Source organism: Orbicella franksi, chromosome 5 (assembly GCF_964199315.1).
Source record: "Orbicella franksi chromosome 5, jaOrbFran1.1, whole genome shotgun sequence".
NCBI classification, from domain to species: domain Eukaryota; kingdom Metazoa; phylum Cnidaria; class Anthozoa; order Scleractinia; family Merulinidae; genus Orbicella; species Orbicella franksi.
The window spans coordinates 33,226,708-33,251,236 of NC_138149.1; the positions used below are offsets into that span (position 1 = coordinate 33,226,708).

General features: G+C 39.4%; 1 protein-coding gene across 5 annotated transcripts; it reads right to left on the reverse strand.

Annotated features, from left to right (window-relative positions):
- Window positions 1-1,699: 1,699 nt before the first annotated feature.
- LOC145488370 (NACHT domain- and WD repeat-containing protein 1-like) lies at window positions 1,700-24,528 on the reverse strand. Of its 5 annotated transcripts, none has more exons than XM_081467221.1 (25): window positions 24,116-24,527; window positions 23,760-23,948; window positions 22,364-22,648; window positions 21,245-21,351; window positions 20,736-20,821; window positions 20,391-20,507; window positions 20,182-20,297; window positions 19,313-19,530; window positions 18,337-18,609; window positions 17,642-17,853; window positions 17,296-17,438; window positions 17,088-17,190; window positions 16,255-16,467; window positions 15,632-15,962; window positions 14,303-14,605; window positions 13,621-13,840; window positions 12,662-12,809; window positions 12,127-12,174; window positions 11,273-11,444; window positions 10,488-10,668; window positions 9,036-10,366; window positions 8,499-8,624; window positions 7,724-7,881; window positions 5,630-5,777; window positions 1,700-4,908 (listed from the first exon to the last, which is right to left on the reverse strand). In XM_081467221.1, exons 2-25 carry the CDS (start codon window positions 23,921-23,923, stop codon window positions 4,823-4,825), a joined length of 5,289 nt encoding a protein of 1,762 aa, XP_081323347.1. In that variant the 5' UTR covers window positions 23,924-23,948; window positions 24,116-24,527; the 3' UTR covers window positions 1,700-4,822. The 5 variants fall into 5 exon arrangements, 4 of the variants coding, with proteins under 4 accessions (XP_081323347.1, XP_081323348.1, XP_081323345.1 ...); XM_081467222.1 differs by having other exon boundaries at window positions 16,255-16,443; window positions 22,364-22,651; XM_081467219.1 differs by having other exon boundaries at window positions 22,364-22,651.
- Window position 24,529: the final 1 nt, after the last annotated feature.

Genomic DNA, 24,529 nt, shown 5'->3' on the forward strand with positions numbered 1-24,529 from the left:
CTTATTAACAACAAAGTCCTCTTGAAAATGAAATGTCCATGTTCATGTTTCAGATATAGCTATTGTTATTGGTCGCTGTTTTATTCTTGGGTAAGTTTAGAAGCTCTTTTGCATGAAGTCTCTGCGCCGATAATGAATCTAATGGCTTAATGTCTAATAAACTTCCCTCTTTCATGTCACTTTCCAATCCGAGACACTTTGTCCAAGAGATAATTATCAGAAAAAAGTTAAGGTTAAAAGGGATGACTGGTTCTAATCAATGGAAAAACATGGCTTCGAACTTATTAGATATGATAATATATATTTCGTCATTTCTGTTTTAGTGAGGACAACGCTGAGATATTAGTCGGGAGGGTTTCCCACTGAGAATTGTCTGAGTAGCTTTCTATGGAAGCCGATAAAGTTTTTAGAGAATTATTCAGCTTTTTATTTCACCCACAAACGAGCCGCCCTTGAGAAAGCTCGGATGAGCTGATTTTTTAATATGTATGCGTAAATTATAAAGGTTAAGTTTAAATTGTGTGACAATTTAGGAGGAAGAAAGTAAATTGAGAAGCAAAACGAAAAAGTGCCGATGAATTTGTTAATTAAAAGAATAATTTTCGGCACCGCAAACATTGGAAAACTTCTTTAAAATTTCATTTTAAGTTTGCGTTGATTTGCGTCTGACGCTAACAGACCAATTTTGAAACGTCAATCATGTTTCTAAAAGCATTCCTTTTTTTCAATTTTAGCGCAAAATGTTAATTGCTTGTTTGTTAAAACGGAACGGAAATAGTCTGCAAACTGACGTGGGTATTACTAGAAAGGCCAGCCGGATAATTTTTAAGAAAAGGTCAGTTTTCAGTGGATCTGGTTGCTGATAAAGGAAAAAACTTTAAACCCAAGCTGTGGGCATGTCCAAAACAAAGAAACCAGCCATGTGGCTGAAAAAAAAAAGACATAAAGGCTTAAAAGGGAACGAGATAAGATTTTTGCTCAAGGACGCACTGTTAATCCTGATAACGAAAGCCGCTACCGCTGATAATAGAGAGATATAAATGCAAGAAAGCTATTTGAATCTGGACTTAAAGTTCGCAATTCTATATTTCTGTTCTATGCTGCATTTTCAGTTTAGGCAGTAAGCGAAGTTTAGCTTCATCTGAATATAAGTGAAAAAAAAAATTATCTTACAAAAGTTCTATGCCGCTTATTTCTAATTGTGAGCCACAAGATAGGGCCATGGAAAATAGTTATTAACGAGAAAATATGTCGGTTCGTGCTATTAATTAGCGACGAAAAAAAAACCTAGCGATTTTCTATTTAGCTTAGCTTCATGATCATTTACCAATACATTAAAAAAGATGATTGTGGATTATTTCCTCTGATCAAAACACCCTTAATTAAAAACTGAAGCGATATTTTTAGCTGTGTTGAATTATACCTGAAACACAGCTGTAGTGATCTGTAACTGGTGTCATTTTCGTTTGATTCGTATTGCTTTTTAAGGATGTGAAAGAAACGCTGAAAATTTGCATATTGAAATAAGTTCCGACAGAGGTTTCTTGACGCTTCAGTTGTTGAAAGGCACCAAATGTTGTGCCTTAATCTGTTCCGAACCGGGCCACACCCATTGAGGAAAAAATGAAAACTGGAAATCTGGTTTCCACTGATGAAACAAAAAATGGGGTTTGCTAAAAACAGTTTCTCCATTGCTTAGAGTGAGTACTTTGTTGCATCAGGAACTACTTTAGATTTAGCATAGGAGAACGATTGGCTCGTTGTTAGCAACAGATCACAATTTTACTAACATTTCATCGGTATCAGAGCATGCTAAGATCTCGAAGACATGTCTGCTCAAACTGCGTAATGTTTCGCTCAGTTGGTGGAAAGATAGCTCGAAATAGCTAAATTTACAGTAGAATATACCTAACTACAATATAGATCGCGTAAGCAGTGAAAAGAGCGTTCAACTGCAGATCAAAAACCCATATTCAACAATTAGCCAAGAGGTTAATTAATGATCATCAGCCCACCGCTAGTGAAAATTACACTAGTCGGAGTTTTCTTGATCAGGTCTGGAGTTTCCTCAATGAAAACCTGTAAATCGAAGAACTATTAACGATCTGCATGTTCTTACGATCGAATCGAAGATCGAAGTCATTTCTGAGCAAGGAAATGAGTGTCTCTATCAGCTGAGGAAGATTTCACCCTGCGGCAAAATTTTTCCGTTTTCACAGTATCAGATTTTAATTAATGATTTTACGGTTTGTATTTGTAGCTAATATTATGGCAATTTTTATTTTGCGTCAAAGGAAAGGAAAATATCGGAAACGGGGGAAACCACAGAATTCTGGTGCCAAGAGATAACTCTTCCGGCTCGGTAGCATGCAAACTATTTCAGTTGCACACTGTGTGTAAAGGGTTTTTTGGTCACGCAATCTTACAGAGTTCCGGATTAGAATCATTGATCACATTCCTTGGATATTAACAAGATCTTTGAGGTTTACATGTCACAATTAAACTGAGATTGCCTTAATAACGGCATCAACATCTCTGGGTCTTTGACAGGACTGTCACAGCAATTAAAAAACCCGGCTGTTCAAGGGCGCAGCTAAAGACAAATCAACCGCAATGTATAGACCCCCCTATTAAGAGACCCTGGGCAAATAAGACGTTGTGCAGGACACACGGTAAGCAAAAGATCGTACCGGCGCCAACGCATCCTATCCTCTTAAAAATAATCGCCAAGCAAATCTTGCTTAATTTAGATTGTTTTCTTTGCTACTTATATTGCAATTTCCACTTTTCGGCCGCTTTGAATGTAATTTTTTCACAGACGAAACATGAAAATAGAAAGGCGCATGTTTCGGTCAAAGGTAGCGCGACTTTCATTTATAAGGCGACGAAAAGAACAACGGCAAAACCAGCACGGCAATGTGAGATGGTTTAGGACTATCCTTACAGAGTTCCCTAGTTTGCAAATGTTGCATGCTTCAAAAACAGGGAGAAAAAGAAAGAAAGAAAGAAAGAAAGGAAGAAAGAATTAGAAAGAAAAAGGCAAAATAAATAAATAAACGAATAAGGAAACAGTGAAAGCAAGCAAGCTGTGTTTGCCGGCCGTATATGAGAGACTATTTAAATAGCCCTTTTCTCGATTAACTTTTCTCATTCGCATTACAAAGCTATCCAAGACTCCAACGTGGATGAAAGGCAATTTCTGGCAGAAACTAAAAAATTGCCCGAAATTGTCTCTCCCTACAGTCAGTGCAACACAGCCTTTCTGAACTACTTGGCTAATTAAGAAATGAGATAGAAAGCAACATGACATTTCGAGAAAATTATATACATAGAAATACATCTGTTTGTCAAATGAACACTCGCCCATTTTCAGCCTTAACCTGAATCTGAGGTTATGCCTTGTTTAGGAGAAGGCGAAGTTTCTGGATTTGAATAACAATGCTGAGTCCTAAAAAAAATATTTATTATTGCTCTGAAAAACCTACCTGGGAATTTTGCTAAGAAAATTCAAAACCATCTCGAACTGCTATGCAAGTTTTCGAAGCGCCCATCAACTACGTTTTCACGGAAAGCAACCATATTGTTAAAATCGGAAAACCTGTACGGGTGTATCATATGATCGAGAATATTTTATAAAAAGAGTCGCCTCGCAATCCCTGTTACCGGAGTATTTTCGCGTGGTTGACATTTCGCAAAGACCTAGAACAAACGCGCCGCGTAAAATTTCGCGGAAATTTTTTTCTGCGTTAAATGATAGAACTGCTAATATTTAAATACATTTCCTTTCTGATAAATTTTCCAGTGTTTATTTTTTTGCAAATCTAGATTAACCAAATAAAATGCGTGCAATTTAGAGAACCAGCTAAACTTGATCATAACGTATGGTCAGTGTTTGTTTTTGTTGAAAATATGGACTCATTTCAGTGTCTTATTTCTACAAACTTGCAATTACTGCAATCGGTGGCTTTTCTAAATATAAGTTCAATGTTAATCAAGATTATCTAAGACTGCAAAACCGCAAATCTGAAAGATATGGCGACATGCCTAGAAATTACATACGAATTAGCAACCGGAACTTTATCAAAAAGGCGCCAATTTTACTTCGAAGAGAGTTCCGTTCATAATCTAATGCTTTCAAAAATCCTTTACGAATATAAAACAAAACAAGTAATAAACATAGGAAATTGAGAAATCAACATTTCCTTTTTCAGAATAAAAAAATAAATATTTATATCAATGCCGCTATGCCACCAACGATGCGAACATGAATTACGGCATGCTTTACAACTTTTTTTCCAAATTTATTTTCTCAATATTTATCTAAAAAGTTCGTTTCACCCTGCACGCAAAGCTAGAGACCGGTGATTGCGTTAAACACCGCAAGCTCTCCTCATTGGTCAAAGTCACGCAACGCTACCAGCTTGCGTGACTAAGCAAATATTTGATATAACAGCCACTTTACTTTCAGCTGGTCGTCTTCCGTGACAAACCAGTTCACATGGAGTCCAGGCTTCAGCCAGCCACGCAGACAGTTCAAAACCTGATGACGATAGCGGTCCCCGTCGGCTGCTCAAAGTCACGCAACGCTATCAACTTGTGTGACTAGTTCCCACTGGTCAATTATTTGATATAACATCCGCCTTCCGTGACAAACCAGTTCACATGGAGCCCAGCCTTTAGCCAGTCAAGGTCACGTGACGCTATGAACTTGATTGACAAATCAGCGGCCTCCTTTGGCTGGCCATGTAAGCTCCACTGCCAGACGCTGGAGACTTATTTGACAAAGCAGCCTTTATTCAGCCGTGTCTTGTCTGTTTTGCTCTTATACTTTGCCATAGCTGTCGTTTCTAACTTCGTTATCATCTTCGACTGGCGCACATTTGATGCCCTCAAACTCTATCTTCACATCTTGGAAAAAAGAAATTAAGAAACGCAAAATGTTTAAGCAAGCAACCGGAACGATGATCCTGCTGGTATACGTTGGATCAATAGTGATCTAATCGGCTTCACATATAAAATGAAGAATATAAAGGCAGAAACCGACACAACGTAGCATGATTTTTTTTGAAGGTGTACTATAATTCGGCTGGCCAAACCAGCGTTCTTCAAAAACACGTCCTAATGTAAAATTCTCATTGTACCTGAAGAAGGCTGGTTTGGCCAGCCGAAATATAGTACACCTTCAAAAAAATCATCCTACGTTGTGTCGGTTTCTGCTTTTATCTTCTTCAGTTAATATAAAGTTTTGACCAGAAGGCCATAAAACAAAAACGGCATCAAATTAGTAGTAGATTTACATGTAAATGTGAAAAACCTTAAAACATATTTAAAAAAACAATGAATTAAGTATAACCATCGATCGATTCCTGGCTTCCAAGAAATTCAAAAAGAAAAAAATTCGTCGTTTTGAGTCACTGACGACAAATTTTCTCATTTATAAAATGAATAATTTAAAAATAATTAAAAGAAAGCAAAAAGAAACCAGAAGCGGGCAAAAATTGCGTGATTCTCGCTTTACAATGACGCATTGCCTTTAGATAAACTGACTCGAAGAATTAAACAATGGAAACAAAATCGTTGTCTTCAGGTAAACCAGTCTTAAAAAAAGCATTTTGATTTCACATCATACCTGTTCCAGCCATGGCCTTTGTACCCTCGGTAGGGAATTCGTACGGCTTAATGTCCCCTCCCTGGAGAGTAAGAAGTACTAAGGGCAAAGCACTTTCATAGCCAAGAGCAATACACTGACCCTCCCCCACGGGATGAACAGCTGTCACCTGTAAAATGAGAAACAGAATTTTGTCTGTCAAGAAACACGAAGGAGAAAAATATGGCGGCGAGAAAAACATAAATTATAATATCATATCGCAATTTTTTTTTTACCCCAATATCACTGGATTATATTTAGCGAATAGGACATTCAAAGGTGACCTACACCGTTTACAAGGTTATTTATAATTGACCAAACGAAACTATAGTAAATAACACAAACAGTGCCCCTAGCCTTGAGAACAAAAGAAGTGCAGATTAACAAGAACGAATCAAAATAGGGGTTTTTTAAAACCAAGAGGTGCAGGTGAAATGGACATGTGTTCTCTGACCATGAAACTGATGAGAAAACAGAACAGTTTAATGGAGGTTCAAAAAAGAAAGCGGACGAAATCAGGATCATGTTAGTTAATGTCCATCTCCGCTGCGACAGTTCACCAGCTAGTTTACAGGTAGTACACATTCCTAGCTATACTAACCAAACTTAAGCAAAACATGTATTTTAACGCTTGGTGTATTCAAAGATATTCTCTGGAGATTAACAAAGAATGAAAATACTCTATTACACAGCTAGACAGACAAAATAACAGTATTAGGTAGAGGGATCACATTTCACACTGACCAGTTAATTTCTTGAAAGCTACCGCTTTTGACGCCGACCTATCAAAAACATTACATACAGCACGAAAATAGTGTTTTTTGCTACATTCGATCAAAAAGTACACTTAACGAGAAAAAAGCCAAAATAATATAATTTGATCAAAAAGGAATATCTGTTCAACAGTGAAGCGATTAAATCCTAAAAGTTTACTGCGCATGCGCACACGCATTTTTCGAATTAAATCCAAACTAAATTCGCCTCGACATTTTGACAAAAACGTCGATCTTCATTTATTTCGAAGCCAATGATACTTCTCCCTACAACAATTCTAAAATTAAATATGAAAATCAAAATTCGTATACCACAAGCACCAGAAATTCAATAGCAATCAATATATAAAAGTAAGAAATCGTATCAGGTAACCGGAAGCGTAGGGTGCTATTACGAATATCTCCATGGCATCGCCTTCGTGGCTGATCTGGTGATATCCGTAACAGCTCTGGTTCGGTACCCTTCTAGGACGCCAATGCCAACCCAGCTTTCCATATCTAGTCACTCCCGATGCCTCGCGCACGGTCGAGAGACACTTTCATAAACCTCCACTGGAGTGTTTCGGTATAAACGTATCCTCGTTTCACTCACCAAAATCTGTAGGATACTGACTTAGTCAGTGACTCGCTCCCAGTGGCACTGCAAGTAGCAGTGTGCCATTCTTTTGACTTTTTGAACCACAGCACAGGCACAAGTTTCGACTTCGATCGCTATTTAGACAAGCCTGGACATTTTTCAAGCAAATTCCGTAAAGAGTTTTCTCGGACGACATGACCCGACAGTAAGACCCAACCACGTCGAAATAACAAGGTAATCATTTGAAAAATATCGACTTAAACGACCACACTGGTAAAAAGGTTTACGTGTAACACATATCAAACCACTTGTTTAATTCAACATGTTAATTTGTTCTTCATACTTTGAGCTTATCAGTCACACTTAATGCTGTTCACGTACTTTTGACACCGAGTTTTGGTATCAAATAGTATCTATGGCGAGTTGTTCTAAGCAACCATTTCCAATTCCTTTGCATATCTTTCTCTTAAAGCAGCCTGAATAGACAGGCAATACGGAGGACAGAAAATAGCCCTGTTTACGCGCACGCCTGAGTAACTGGACAGGACGCGTCACGCCTGAGTGACTCATAACTAACAGCACGCTTATACACTGAGTAGCACGTGACTGGGTTCCCGTTTTCTCGTTTTTACCTTGTGGAAAAACAAACTCAACTGGTGTTTCTAGTCACCAAAACCTTTAAAAGTAAGCGTGGCGCATGTGGAAGTAAAACGGTGGTTTTCTCACCTTGTCTGCCGTGAAAGAGGCTTTTTGCACGCCCGCTCCCATATCCCACATGATCAGCGTCTTCTCGTCATAGGAAACCACTATGTCCCCTTTTGAGGCGATGACGTCAATGCGCAGGTTACTGAAATGGCTGCTGGGAAGGATATGAAGAAGGGTCCCTACAGTGTTGAAAAAAAAAAACAAATAAAAGAAAACAAGGAAAAACGTTAGCTAAAAAGTGTAAAAAGTTCCTTTTGGAGCCACTCAATTGACCGTCAGAAAAAAAGAAAAGAAATACTTTCAATACCACGAAAATAAACTACTAAATCCGGAAACTGAAAATGAAAGGTAGCTATCACATGCAGTTTTTCGACTAATCAGAAAAACAGCTGTGTTTTTTCGAGGAAGGACGTGCTAACCCTTCCCTGCCAACCCTAGAAACAACTGCAAACGAGATCACGGAAAAACAGCATTGAGTGACATAAGAAAAAGTGCTGTAAAACAAACTACGGGAAAAGCGTTGCGTTACAGCTTCTACAACGGCTGTGAACTGGGTTGCACGACGTCTCCAAAAACTGAGCTGCAAAGACGACTAGAAACGAAATACTGCGTAACGATTAAAAAAAAAAACCGACTGAAGTATAAAGTGGATTAAAAGAAAAGGCTTGCATGAAGACTCGAGAGAAGAATAATTGAGAACAACTTTAGGAAACCTCTCGCGTTTGTTTAGAAAATACAGCTGTAATACAATTTCTTCTTTTCAGGGAACAAGAGAGGCTGGATTTAAATCTCCAACCTTGTTCAATGTCCCAGCAGACGATGTTCAAGTCCTTGTGCGCAGTCACCGCACGGGTGTTGTCCATAACTTTCACAGCAATGGTGTCTGTATCATCTGTATACCGCAAGTCGTGCGCCAGCATCTCTGAAATTTCAAAAGCACCCCGTTATCGACGTGCAAATTCTCCATACTGACCTTTGTACTGATCTTGCTGTACATGTTAGGAGAATTTGATTGATCAAGAAGTTTCGAAAACCAACAGCATAATGTCAAACAGTAATGGAAAAGAATAGCACGACAAAAAACAGATCAAGTCCTGTTTCACTGTTCATCACTGTTGTCAAGAAGGAAGGCATGACATTCTTGTGAAAGTCTGGAGAGAACATAACCTTGTGCTTCAAAAGATAATTCTCTATCAATTTTTTATGACATCAGTGGAAAAACGTTTGAACAAGTTGTGCTATGTACCAACGGAAAGTTTTCTTTAACGCAAAGACTTTTACTCTTAGAGGACATGGCAATCTATTTTCTTATCAAGAGAATATTTGTACTTACTTCTCTGTACATCCCACACCGCTGAGAATTGGATAGAGTCAGTTTTGTTAGTCTTTTTAGCACACGATACGAAATACTGGCCATCCGGCGTAAAGCCCGCGTGAGTCTTGGTCAACCTCTCACACCCCTCCCTCTGGATCACAAAAATTTGCTTTCTCGTCTCCAGGTCCCACACCTGCAACTGGTCACATGGCCGGGCCACGTTCCACACAGCAACCGTTCCTTCTGAGTTTACGAGGAAGGAACGAATGTCATGTTGGGATGTGCCCGATTTTAACACGGCGACTTGGTCGCCTGTTTCGATGTCATAGAGCGTCAAATTCTTGCGATCGTGCGAGTAAGTAAGAATCTCTGTTCTGTCGTTCACAACACAGATGTCTTCCACGCCCATCAGATCATCCGCACAGATTTTTCCTTTTAGAGCCGTCACAACCTTCCACGTGCACAAATCCACGATCGCCACGCTATTGTTGACACGGATAGCAACTCTTCTGTCATTGATGATCTGAAGGTAGCTTGTTGTAATACCAGTGACTTTGCGCACTGGTAACACCGTAGGCAAATCCCAAATAGTCACGCAAAAATTATCAATCCCCAATCGGCCGACTGTTACCAAGTGTCTGGAGTCGCCGGGAATGGAATAAATGTTTAATAAAGTCTCAGGCTTTTCGACCTGTCTACGAACATCCTCTCGAGTTAGGTCCCAGACTCTTACAACGTTGTCACCTCCGGAAGTGAGAATCACATCACAGCCCACCGAAAAAATCCTGGAGACGTAATTTGGGTGTGGTAAAACATCCCTTCTCTCGCCGCTTTCGAGATCAATTAGAGCGACTTTATCGTGTTTAGGAAAAACCAACATATTTTGTGTGGGGTCCAGCGACGCGTTTCTAACCCAGTCATCGATTTTGCACTTGTACGTTCGTAACAATTCCCCTTTATCGACCGAGAACAGCTCAACTTTCATCTTCTTGGCAACTAGAACCTCGTTTTCGGATTTCATCGCTATCTGAGTGAGGTGTAGTAGATTTTCTTCGTCTTTCTCATCGAACACCGTGATTGAATGGAGGATTTTGAAGTCGTGGGCATCAATCACTTTCAAAGAGTTTTCGTTTCGTTTTGAGTTACAGAGTACAATGTCATTCCAGGAGGTGAGCAAACTGTTCTGTCCCGCATTGCCGACGGGGTTGATGCTTGAAAACTGGTGCAAAAATTTGCCCGTAGACGTTAGGATGACATGCAAACCCTTCTCTTTGAAGAAGACAACTTTAGTTCCGTTTTCGCCAGCAATTGTGAGTGGAGGAAAGCTCTCAAAATACTTGGTTTCCACTCTATAATAGGCAAAAAATGTGAAAAAAGTGTTGGTCACAGACAGTCCAACACAGATTGGTTAAGAAAGCAGGTCTTCAACACTTTAAAAACACAGAAAATCGTTTTTTTTTTTTGTTTTACCTATGAAGAATTTCACCGGTTTCAAACGAGATCACAGCTATTCCAGTCTTAGAGGAAACCACGATGATGCCATCGTCACAACAGCACGCGACCTTGCCAATCTCTTCCCCAGCTTCAGGCACGGTCAGCAATAACGAACCGTCTCTGATGTCCCAGACTTTGACAACACCGTCATGTGACCCTGTCACGAAACAAAATGCAAGATCAATGACTGGCCACAACAAAGTTGACCGGAAATAAGCGACTCTCGTGAACTAGCGAAGGTTGGAATGAGTCAGAACAAAGCTAGAAACCAATTTAGAAACACTAGATGGATTTCGCGCAAAGTAAAAGTTACATCTGTTTACTCATTACGCGTAAACAATTAGATTATGAGCTCTAGATTTCTATCGCGTGAGAGTTGAGGAAGGCGCAGCCCGAGTTAATTATCACGCATAGAAATCGAGAGCGAATAATCTAATTGTTTAGTATAAATCAACGTCTTGACTAGTAAATTATCTAAATCTTCTTCACAGACACTTCGAAAACGCAGGGAAGTGGCGGCCATTTTGTTAACAACCGCACACTGCTGGGCTACTCACTACCTAAAATATTATTATTATTATTATTATTATTATTATTATTATTATTATTATTATTATTATTATTATTATTATTATTATTAAAACAGAATACTGTAGAGAGTGAGTAGCGTAGCCAACAACAGAACGGCATACGTGATACTAGTAGACTTATGGTAAAAGTAGAAGGACACAAAGCGAAGTGTGGACATAAAAGTGAAATACCTGTAACAACGCATTTGCCGTCAGTTGTAGCAGCGAGTCCATACACGGTGCTGGCCGAGTGACCCACTAAAGTCTGCACCAACTGTCCGCCAGGAGGGGTGAGAAAACCTCTGGACGGGATGAGTGCGGGCTCTGGTGGGCTGCGAGAATCCTGGACGAGCTTAGATAGGACCTGACGAAATAGTAAACGCGATAACGGTGAGCTATGGAATGATGCAGCGGAAAAGAAAATTGCTCAGACGACGAAGAGAGGAGTTTTCTAGTGACTGCGGCAATTCAAAAGCCAATGAAAGTGATCCACTGCTATTCAGTGATAACTTGATAATTGATAAACCAATCAGAATGTAAATAGAACACATGCAGCTGGAAAAATCGCGGGAAAACAAGTACTCCGAGCGCGGGAAAGTATGTATGGCAAGCGCGGGAAAACACGTCACCGGCTGAAAGCGTGGGACAAGTCGTGTAAAGCAAAACTGGTTCGGTAATTTATTAGACATCGACTTTGATCTGACTGGTTTACAACGCTTTGCACAAGGTTTATCAACCTAATTAAATAGAAAACCAAAGTATATACAAATTTCCAAGGACAACCACCCAGTGGAAGAGATCTCAAATACTGACTGAACGTGCATTTTAATTTGTTTAATTAGCTTTCTTAAGTTAAGAGAAAAAACGCTCGGTTTTCGTTTCGTAATTTCATACTCAAGATCGAGTCAATTTGCTCACCAAATACAAAATGTTCTTCACAGATAACCAAATTCTCGGCCACATTGTTTGGAGAACTTGCATGTGGAACGATTTCACATGGAAGGATGGCAGGGTTAAATAGCCAAAGAGACACTGCACTGACTTACCGGAGATAAATTAGTGGTAATGCAGTGAAAAGAGTCCTGCACTTTACACTGCAACAAAGAAATTACAGTGGAGACAACAAAATGAAAAAAAGAGTCGCACAAAATTTAAAAAAAAGAGAGAATCACTAAACACTTGGCAAGTAAAATTTTGCAGCAGAATCGCGCTTTGCGACAACTTCATATAAATACGAACGAAATGCCTGAGATAAATAACAAAAAGCAAATAGAAACTGACCACTGAAAAATGGTGTTCAGTTGCAACAAAATGAATCAGAACAGATCCGACAGAGTCGGAATAAGACTATATAGGCCTTTCGTGATGTCATTTGAAAGGGATTTCACTTCATCTCTGTTTCAAAATAACTCTAAGAGCAAACGTTTTATGTGAATATAAGCAACTTTTCGAATAGAAAATAACGATTGAAAGCAAACTCTTCAGAAACATTTACGAAGTGCAAAACTATGTCAGTTGTGTTTGAACTACAATGAAGACTGATCTACAGTTTGCCCTGGACGTCGTCTTAATAGCGCGTACCTCGTAAAGCCTCGCTACAAGCTGCCCAGCCAATTGCTTGGAGTCGCTCAAAATGGCGTCCTGAGCGAGCTGAAGAGTTTCGGCGACAGCAGCAATGTCAGGATCACTGACAGCATTCATGGCGGCGTGGAAATTATCCAACACAGACCTGTAAAATAACTGGAGTAAGTAGTCACATGGCTGCTACAGATACAACTTTTCAAAATTCCTTGACTTTTCCCTGATAAAAATAAAATTTCCCTGACCATATAAGTACAAAATGTCAGATATAATAGCGGCTTTTAGACCTCATTTTACATCCGTCCTTTCCATTCTTACATTAAGACTGATAAGTTTTCAACAAATTTTCTTCTTACAAATAGAAATATCGTTGAGATTACAGTGACCTCAAACGTTTCTTCTAGCATTCAATGGTATTCAATCAGCCGTGTTAAATTATTTCAATTTTCCCTGACTTTTCTTCAAAATGTCAATTTTCCCTGACTCCAAATAAAATTCCCTCACTTTTCCATGACCTTGAAGAATTTTTTTTCCTTGACGATATCCTGACCTGTGGCAACCCTGGGTCACGAACTTGCCGGCGCTTAAAGTTCAGTCACGTTATTTTGAGTTATTTTGGCCACGTACAAAATTACCTTTAAATTGATAGAAACCTGAAAATAATAGTTTACTAAGATAGAAAAACACCAAAGGGATAATAATAAACCATACAGGAACAAGGACGGTTAAGGATGAGAAGATTAACACGGATCACAAACGACGAACTTGAAAAATTTAGACTAAGCTTTTCAAGAGACACAAACCGTGACGTAGCCCCTTTAACTCCGTTTTCTGGAGTATTAGAACACAAGAAATAGTGCTACTCTCCCCTGGATGAGATGCCAGCGCACTCCCACCCCCCCCCCCCCTCCCCCATCGCGGTCTCTATGACACGTATCACGTGTACACATGTATCTTACCTTAGTGAACGCACGTCGATCTTTGTGCTGAGCCACTGAAAGTTGCAAAGCACTTCACTTTTTAATTCGTCCCATCTTTGGCTGCGAATCAGCTGCAGAGGAAGCTCGTGAAGTTTTCTCAAATTGTATCTGCCTTTAGACAATAACAGAGGCTGGCCCGAAATACTCGCCAGACGTACTTGCTTGCCGTGAATAAGCGTCGTCTCTTTCGTGCCCTCCTCTGTACAAAAACAAGAACAATCCAATTTTCCAGCAAGTGACAGTCATTTGATTATTCTTTGGTCGTAGTTTCCTAAGCTAGCGTTACATCGGTCGTCACGCAATATTTCACCTCGTCGTGTGACAACTCGCATAACAACTGCACCATGGTGCCATAATGTGAATTTTCTCTGACTCAAATAAAAGTTTCCTGACTTTCCTCTGATCTTACGAATAATTTTTTTCCTTGGACGTTTCCTGACTAGTAATAACCCTGACGAGTAACAAATTTGAAATTAAAGCTAAATTTTCTTTTTATTTAAGATGCACCATCCGTAGCGCGGAAGTGCACCCGACGTTCGAAAACCTACCAGAGGTGGAGGGCAGAGGGTGGAGGGCAGAGGGTGGAGGGCAGAGGGTGGAGGGTATTTTGCCACGGGGGGTTGTATATTCTAAGGGAAAACAAATAAACGCGCTAACTTACCGACATAATTTCTTCCCAAGAAGTAATCTGCAATAGAGCTGGACAAGAGCTTCTTCTCAAACGGATCCGACAGGTATCTGTCTTCGGCGGCTTGAACAAACTGACGGTGATACCAGCAAGTGACCTGGGTGCCATCCGCCCCCCTGTCCACCAGGTATGAGGCAAGTTCCGCTCTAATCCTAACCCACAGCAGGGGGGGAAGCCGTCTGATGGGTGGGGTCCAGTACTGGAACACATCATGGAGAAGGGCTTCATCGCAGGACAAGATGTCCTCGAGTTCGTTTGTGGTCAGACCTAGTGAGGCTTGTGGTGAAGATAATGGTTGAATTCAGTTGGACACTCATGTACAAGAAAGAAAAACAATTCTTAACACGCAAAGTTGTGGCGGTGGATAACGAACTACAATCGCCTAAAACGGAATTCCTGGTGCAAGCGTATTCGGGTTTCGCAAAATTGGCATTTTTCTTTGCTGTTTGAAAGCTTTGCTACATTTTCTGAGCTGACTGAAAGAAACACACGCAAAATTTTTTAGCCGATCATAGCAGAGACGCTGTTTTCTCGACCATATAAGGTGCAAAACAAAAGTGAAATCCCGTCATTTAAAGCAAGAGATTATTCTTGCCTTCGCATCGGCTACATGTTTTCCCGCGCTCGCTGCGTGTTCTACACTTTCCCACGCTTTTTTCCAAATACACGTTTTCAAGCGCTTGCTGCATATTTCACGCTTTCCAGCGCTTTCGTCCTGATAGCTGTTTTCCCGCGCTTTCTGCCTTCGTTCTCTAGTTACTGCCGTATGTTTTTCCCGCCCTTGGCAATGATTTCCCGCTCCAGCCGCCGGTTACACGATTTCCTGCAGCTGATACTACCCTGCGTACCCGATAAGGGAGCTTAAGCAACGACGAGGGCGACGCTGAGGACGACGACAAGTCAAAAATGAATTTATATTTCACCAGCGAAATTCGCAACTGTCTGTTCAGTACGCCAATGGCTCTAAAAACGTGCCCAGGCTAAATATGCAATGACAGCATTCAATTCCAAATGGAAATACGAAAAATTAGCCGTCGTCGTTCGCGTTCCTCGCAAGACGCAAAACTTGGTCATTTCACGTTCTTTTTTTGCAGAGGACGGCAAAGAAATGTAAAAAGATTTATAACGCTCGTGCACAGCTATTGTTTTGCTGACGTTCTCGTTGCCGTCGTCGTCGTCGTGGTGGTTTGCTTAAGCTCCTTTATGAACTAATACACAACGTGAAGAATTTGCGGATTAGGGACCTTCTCTAAGACTGCTTTAGTTCCAGTTGAAATCTGCTCTACCAGACTAAAACCTTACCCGCTGTTAAGTATCCAAGCGCACGTCGTACCAGAACCTCGCCATGGCGTATCTCAACTCTTTCGAAAAGTTTGTCAATAGCCTTCCGTATGGTCGTCTCTAAACAAGTCTCACTGAGCGTAGAATATGACCTCCACAAGCGCGTCTCGTCGTAGGAGATCTTCAGGAACAAAGGAAGGGGGCACTGTTTAAAGGCATCTTTGAGGACCATCAGCTGATGGTCTTGGAGGGTCCTTTTCTCAGCGTTGAGCCAGTTGGTCAATATGGCGGACACATCATCTGAAGACAACGCTGGGATGGGTACGAAGCATTTTGGATCTTTGAAAAGCGCCTAAAAAGGATAAAATTGAAAAAAAAATCCTTCAGCCTGCATACAGTGTGAGAGTGGCGTATAAACACAATGTCCATCACAGGGTTACCTCCAGCATTAAACTTTATATATCTATGGGTAGAGAGAGGCATTGTATAAGCAAGAACTGAACTGAAATGATGATACTGGCCAGGGCTTGTAACCAGACCACTCAACCCAGTATCCAGTCCACGAACCATTTGGCAGCCACAACTCCTCCCAGCAGCTGACAATTTAGCAATACTATTCTGCAGAAATAAATCTCATGAAGTACCTTCAATGTTGGAAAACACTTGTATTCTTGATCTGGCAGTGTGGAAACAATAAACTTCACATGAGCTGGAAGTTTCCTTGGAAACCAACTTAATTTTCGTGCACCGTGTAGAGGAGAGAGTTGGTCCAGTGAGTCAAGCATGATCACCAATGGCTGCTCTTTTGTAGCATTGGACAAAAATTTCGGGAACTGTTGAAAGACAACCTTTGATGACTGAAAAAAAAAATATATCAACCAATATAAAACAGGCAGAAACTTCTCTGACTACCATGGATGTTTGCATCTACATAACCGTGTCAGTGCAGGTTTATTTGGGGCAACACAGACACGTATCAGAAAGTTTTATGTGGTGCATCAAATGTCAGATGGTTAATCATGATAATGCTGATAATGATAATGGTGATGTAGATCATGGGGGTGATGATAAGCATGTATCATACCTGCCAACCCCCAGAGTACAAAAACCTGGAGACGGCTAGAAATCTTTGCATTGTAAGAATATCATTTTCGACAATGTCTGAATACTCTCTGAAAATCACCCGAAGGCCTTCCAAACGTTCCCGATGTCTCAAAAATAACGAAATTAAAGAAAAAAAAAATTAAAAAGAGCCATGGTGGGTAGTTTCTGGGAGACTGGGAGATTTGATGAAAAACTTGGAGATTCCCAGGAAAACCGGGAGAGTTGGCAGGTCTGATGTATAGAGTAACATTTCATAACTACTTTGATCACATGACTTAAAACATCAAAATTTGTCAAGACAAGATTCAGTTTCACTTCCTCATAAAGATAAAATCATTCCTTATTAATATTTTTTCTAAATATGTTAACTCACACGTGGAATTTTAGCAGTGAATTTGTACACATGCTTGATCTGTAGCATGATTGACTTGAGAACCCGCAAAATTGTTGAACTTTTTGGTGTGGTGCCAAGAAACCTAAAAAATTAGAACAAAAAAGGTTGAACAATGTTCTTATGGCAAAATTAAGGCAAAAGGCACCTGTGAAACCTTAAATATCAATACCAACTTGAGCCTGCATACCTGAGACATACACAACATTTTTGATCCATAAATCCAGTTATTGCCTTGGCTGCCATAGCGATAACAGCTGTCTTACCACAACCAGACTTGCCATGGATCACCAATGGATATTGACTTGGGCCTCTCACATAGTCTTCAATATCCTGTCCATGAAAAGACTGAAAGTCAGACAAGTATTTAAAGGTGTGTCATGGTACAAGTCCTAGAGGAACCTCACACCAGAAGTTACTACTGAGATTTATGCTCTGGTAACAAAAGCAGACTGAAGTGAAAAGGATTTAGACAGTGAAGCTGCATCCAGTTTTGTATCTGTTGGGAGGAGTAAAGGGGCTATATACCATCATACCTTAAGGGTTGACTTTCTTCCATAAACAACAGGGAGTCTCCTCTTGCAAAACAAAGTATGTTGCACTACTTCAGTGTACAGTGAATGGTCTGTTTCAGCCACCTTGTGTTCTGCAATGCTCTCTGTTATCATATCCTTCAACTTCTTTTCAAAATCTTTGCAAAATTGGTCAAGATAATCCTTGTGCATTTTGTTGACACTAGGATCAATACCTTGAAATAAAAACAACAGTCAACTGCAAATCTACATGTACTATCCACTGCTTCAAAGGAATAAAATAAGTAGATATTATATACACAATCATTTATATCAGCCTTTTAAAAGGAACCAGACAAATTCAGCGAGCAGAGAGATGGAGGGATTGAACATGATATCAGAGTATGGTCTTAATGCAAATTATGCTAGACAGCATTTCAGGAAGTTAATATAATTTTATTGTAAGTCTGTAAATTATTACCTAATATTTAATAAGATTTTATTCATTGAAGTTGAGAAAAGCTGAAAATTGGACTGATTTCTCTAAAATGTCACAGAAATGCAGCTGTCTCATCAATTGTACATGAGAAGTAATCAAAAATAAAAGAAAATTAAATTACCTAGTATTTAATAATTATCATTATTATAGTTATCATTAATATTGTAATTATTACTAATAGATTTAATAACTATTATATTTAAAAATCTATTATAATTACCTTTTGGTGTCCAAGTAGGATCATATGTGAAGATATTTTCTACATGCATTACTTCCTTCATCTTCTTGTTTTTCAATTTGTTTAACAGAGCTTGAGGATGAGTGCCGTCATTAAGACACAAACCATCAGGACAATAGTCAGTATACTTTAACATCTCGGCATTGTCTCCATCTTCTGATGACTCAAGTCCATTGATTACTCTGTGAAACCACACACAGGATCGCTTTGTGTTTTCAGCTTGTAAGAGCCCATACTCAATTTCTACTTCACAAACTAAAAATAAATTAAAAAATAAATAAACAAATTAAAATAATAAACAATTAATTTAAAGTGATTTACAATCTACCGCAGGCATGCTTTATAGACCCATACTGCAAGTTTTTGCTTACCCCCACACGCATTGCACAGACCTATTAAAAGTAGGTCCTATTTATGATTATACATGACACCAAGCCAGTTGATTCAAGAGGAGCTGCATGACCATTAACTTGTTGCATTGGTGCCTTTGCACATGGTATATAACCTCAATGTTTAAACATTTTAAATTAACACATCATAATTTGCTGATTTTAGTTTTTTTAACTGATCAGCACACCAATAAAAGGTTTTGGACAATCTTCAATACATTCTTTGGATATTTAATTTCTAACTATCAGTGACTCAAGTCATAGATGAACTAATAGACCTTTTCAAAGTTATTTGTCTTACTCGTGTTATGATATGATGCAACATGAATACAGGACATTTTCAGGCAATTTTCAGTAGTGGATCCAGACCTTGAGCTAAGGGGGGGAGGGGGGAGGGGTGGGGGGTTGTTTTGGTTGCCCTGCCGGCTTTTCTTCCTTCTGTAATTTCTTCCTTTTTTTTACCCAAAATGAAGGGGGGCACATGCCCCCCAGGCCCCTCCCCTAGATCCACCACTGATTTTGTATGGGCTAATGGCTACCACAAACTCTTTTCTCAAACAATATTTCACCTGATCTGACATATTTTTGCCAAATATCCTCATCTTCAAACACCTCCTTGGCCGCCTGCTGGAGAAACTCCCTCATGATGTTATATTCATTCTGCCATTCCTTTTGTGCCTGTTGTTTCAAAGACTGATCATTATCATTGAAATAGTTTGGGATACATGTTGTTACAGGCTGAAGAATATATAATGCAGGAAAACAGTTTTCATCTTTCTTGTACCACCTGCAGAAACGAAGAAAAAAGCACTGTTAGATTCACTATACAGTAAGAGTGAAAGCCTACAGTCAAGCCTTAGGAACATACCAAGTTTCATGTAGGCTTAAAGCTTTTGTCTACAGGTCTACAGCATAAATCAACTAACTTGAGATAGCTGCTTCTTTATATATTAACCAGGGCAGTTTAAGCGAAACAAAATTATATCAAAGAAATCAAACAGGCATTGGACTTTTGTTACAGTTGGGTGAGTTCCTGGGTGAAAACAAAGTAGAGCTGCAACTAGGACAGACATCAAATGCTTTGGAATGATAGTTCCTGACAAAACAGGCCACTGAAGTCCATGAAAACAAGTCTGACTGCCAAAATGTGTAAATTCTTTGTAAAAGTGAAAGTTACTTTAATTTGTTATATGTCTCTCTTTCTTGATGCCCTTCATTTCTTGACAGCTGGTGAACATGTCGTGCAGACATGGTATTGGCCATGTCCCAGCCAGAATGATGGGGATGAGTGAGTGAGTGATATCAAAGACAATGATCATTACTATCAATAGATACCATGCATGTAGTCTAAGATAAAGGAAATAAATCATGAATATCACTGACTGTAATGTAGTTTCACTGTTCATTAAAACTTAATCTAGTCTTAACTACACCATACTTAGTAAGAAGTTCCGTTATTTGTTCATCAGTGGTTGTACTAAGGATCAATTCAAATTCCTGTGCATCTATAGATGGCAGAAGTGGACGGTAACCATACTTCTCCGAGAGCAATGTCTGGTGAAAAAAAGTCAAAATTAAGATTTCATGACTGCGTTTAGCGAAAAAGGAAACTGCTCTAAGATTATAAAGTAATATTGTTACACTTACCACAAAGTTTGGTCCTACAGATATCTCCTGACATGCCTTGATTTCTCGCAGACACAGCTCCGTTGTCATGTGTGTGTCAGTGGCATCATCACGCACGCCCCATCGCATATCCACAACCTAAAGTTGTAAAATATCATTGGTTAACAAACATCTTGAGTCCACAATATACAAATGGTTACAGCTACAAGCCACACATAATTTGTGTGGTCATAACCTGGATTTTTCTACAAAAGTTAAGCATGTGATCTGGGTATATTTATACGAATGACAACTTTAAAAAATTCTTTCCTGTATAACCACTGAGATTGCCTATTATTAATTATCAATAGTTGTTTGGCAATTTACCTGGAATTCATAGCCTTTCTTTTGACAGAATTCTCTCAATTTTGGATAAACAAATTCCATGAGAGCATTACGTTCATGTTCAGTGTCTAGAAAAACAAGAACATTTGTTATCTCCCTACAGAATATTAGAGAAGAAGGTAGAGATTCTTACTAATTACCTAAAGTTAAGAACATAATTATAATCAGTGTCTATATTTTTAAGATTGAGCAGTGGCTTGACTCATGCTGTGTTCTTGAACAAGAAAAAACCTGCAGGCCACACTGGTGGGAGACAAGTGATCTCACCATTGTGCCAACCCTGCTTCCCTAAGTCATTAGCCTTTGAGACCCCTCATGCCACCCCATCCTAATTTTCAATTGCTTGGGTATGGATATTCTCTGCAACTGCATACTTAGGGTGCAGCCTCACAAAGTGTTGGGGTGTATTATATTCCACGAGATCACACATATTTAAAAGTTGTCCAAATTTTGACTCTAACTGGACCAACATTCTTAAAATGATTATTTACCTGTGAAAGTGGAACTCAGGAAGATACGAATAGTTCTTGAATTCACTGGACAGTTTTCTTCTATAAATCCCTGCAAAACTTTCTCAACTCTCTGGTAAAGATCCGACCTAAACAGAATAGAACTCCCTTAAAAATAAGAAATGGATTATTTTGTATCCAATCTTTATTATAATTTTTTCAGACTTTTCAATCACTATTCTATTTGGTCCGACCTGAATTAAAAGTTCCTTAATTGGTGAAAAGCAAATTAGAATGGATGAATGAGTTTGTAAACAAATGAATAAAATAATGAAGAAATGAATGACGCAACAAACAAGTGATGTGCATCTTTATACACAAGGATGGATCAGTAGACCAATAGGCAGATGGCTGCCATGTAAAAACAGGGATTTCATAAGCATTTTCATCAGGAGGGTAACTGGTTTTCACAGGCAGGTAAAACTTTTTGAACTAAACTTCTTCAAAAGAAAAACTTTCCTGTAAATGATAAAACCAGGTGGGAAAAATCATCCTCACAGCTGGTCAATTTGCCAGGTGCCTGGCCCTTAATGACACCCCTGTAAAAGGTTTCAACCAAGATTTCAAATTTTAGACTTTTCTAGTGGAGCCCTGGTGGTCCGAAGGGCTACCAAGTGAAGCACCATAACCATAGTCCTGATCAAAACCACAGGCATAAATAAAAATAGAAAACCATGGACCGAACTCTTTCTTCATGGTCAACCTGGCTAGTAGCATGGATCACAGGCATGTGCACTCTATGATGTCGGGCAACATGGTGGCCACACTCCAGCTAATTGGTTGACCAAGGCAATGATGCAGCCTTGAATCTTTGAAATTGGACATCCATGTTATGGTCAATTTACACCTGTCCAAACAAGGTATCTACTAACCAGTATCACATGACCATAATATGGGCTCGAGTTTAGAACTCATCAAGGTCACACGGTTTTTGACGTTGACTGCTCCCTAGGTACAGGCTTTCAATTGGATCATAGGCTCAAGTCAGGCTAACTTATTGTAATCAGCAGCTCTGCTTTTAGGCTTGGCTAAAATCTATATATTACTAACTGTTTTTTCCAGGTACCACAACTGCTGAGTATATTTAAATACATCACTCACCCTGTTGAAAGTTGGACACTTTTTCTTTGCCCAGCATTACTATCAGTGCTTGTTCGTTTTGATGCAACATCTGTTGAGACTGGTTTCTTTGCATCTATGGTTTTCACCGTTTTCTTGGCTGCTGATTTGCTTTTATCTCCAGATGAATGTGACTTCGAAGTTGTGGCAGAATTTTTATTTTCACTGAATTTGATCTCCTCATCCTTTCCTTGTTTACTAGTTTTCTTAGAGCTAGCTACAGTTGACTCTTTGGTAGTTTTTGTGTGCCTTTGAAGTTGACGAAAACTGCTGATTAAAACATAATGCGGATATTGAATAAAATCATTTCTGGAGAGTGGCAAAGAGTTTATATGTGACACATGATGTAGATAAAAATCAGCGTGTGATGTGTGAAAAGCAACTAAAAGATAAAAAAAAATTATACACCTTTATTATTTTACTTAAGTCAGGGTAGCCTAGTCAGAATAAAAGCTGACTCTGTTATCAGAAGGAGCTCTGAATTAAGACACACATGATGTGCAAATGATGAAAACACCATCGTTAACAGTAGCTAAAAGTATATGTGATGAGCAAATTTTGTTAAAATTTGCACATGAAATGGGATAACAACTCAACTACCCTTCCTTGACCTCCCCTGTTTTTACTGTCTTTCTGTTGACATTAACATGCCCTTAATTTCTACTGCCTTTCTGTTGACATTAATTAACACCCCTCATTTACTCACAGGAGGGGGAAAGCAAAGTTCCCTTCCCCCTGGCGTAATAGATCTAACGAAGCTCAACAATGTTGGATGTAAAGTGTAGTGCATAGAGGGCATAGCATTCCCGCAGTGCTGTGACGTGATCTGTCAAGGTTGGGTGGGTGAGGTGCACACCATATTGACAGGGCCCATCAGGCACTTATCTCCAATGTATAAAATGGATCAATTCTGTTGTAAAATGCATGGATTGGTAGCAGCAGCAAGACTGGTGGCAGATGTCTGCTCTAACCCCAAGAAGTCTCAAGTGAAGGGTGCTTTAAATGTAACCATGTCATTCATTATTCACGCAGTAATGTGCAGCCATTAATAATAATTTCTTGTAAGCCGCAGAGCTTATTAATTGAAATATCCTTCAGTCAAAATTTATAACAGCAATTTATAAGTACAACTTTTCAGCCTTTCATCAATATGCTTTAAACTAGCGATTGAGGTATCCTGAACACAAATTAGTAGGCTTATACCGAATGGGCAGCCTGAATAATCAAATTATAGCGCTATTTTAAAAGCTCAATTAAAATCTTTGACAAGCATTGTCTAGTTTCAGAATATGACTGTCCGTGGTGCACAGTGGTTCTCCATGTACTGAAGATCTCTAAAACCCCTGAAACAATGTTTTTACTGTGTTGTTTGAAGTACCTATCTTCGGCCTTGAGATCTTTCTGGCTGCTTGCCCGGGAAGTCTCTTTTCCCGCCGGCGCTAAGTTCGAAGTCGTCGAGCGAGCATTCCTTTTCCACTTCGTCGTCGAAACAGCTGTGTTTGCAGTTGATCTCAAAGAATTGGAGCTCGCTCCTGTCCCCATTCCTCATTCAACAAACGCCAAGTCACTAATTTCAAGAAAGAAAAAACAAATTAAAGTACATTACAGGCCTTAAGTTTATGTAAGATTTAGTGTAGTACTCAGCATCACAGCACTAGCTAGAGCTCAATTGCAACGTAAGACTGAGGACACAGCCCGGGACACAGAGCTGAACACAACTGAGCCAACCTGCACCTGAAAGAAAAGTTCCTTCGCGTGCCAAAAGGGTCTACATCGTCTCCTTGAGAAAAAATTTGATGTCAAGAAATAATTTAACTATAAAATTGATCATGCTGAAGAAAGTCAATTAATCACGCTGGACAGGGGCCGCCAAGCGGAAGGTGAACCTCAGTGCTACCACAATTGAAAATCCGAGGAGGGAGGGAGGGGTACCTCAGTCATTTTTCTTCATCCCAACTTTGCGCAATTTTTTTGGTAGATTTACTGGCGTCTTTGGATTGTTCCAAAGTTTCTGAAACTCTTAAGTCTCTGATTTAGTATTGCCATAATTATGCTATAATTTTTTTTATAAACTATAAGGAAAAAAACTAAAATAACACTTGCCTTCCCCTCCCCAGTTTATTTCTGTTCCCCGCTCTGCCGTCCTGA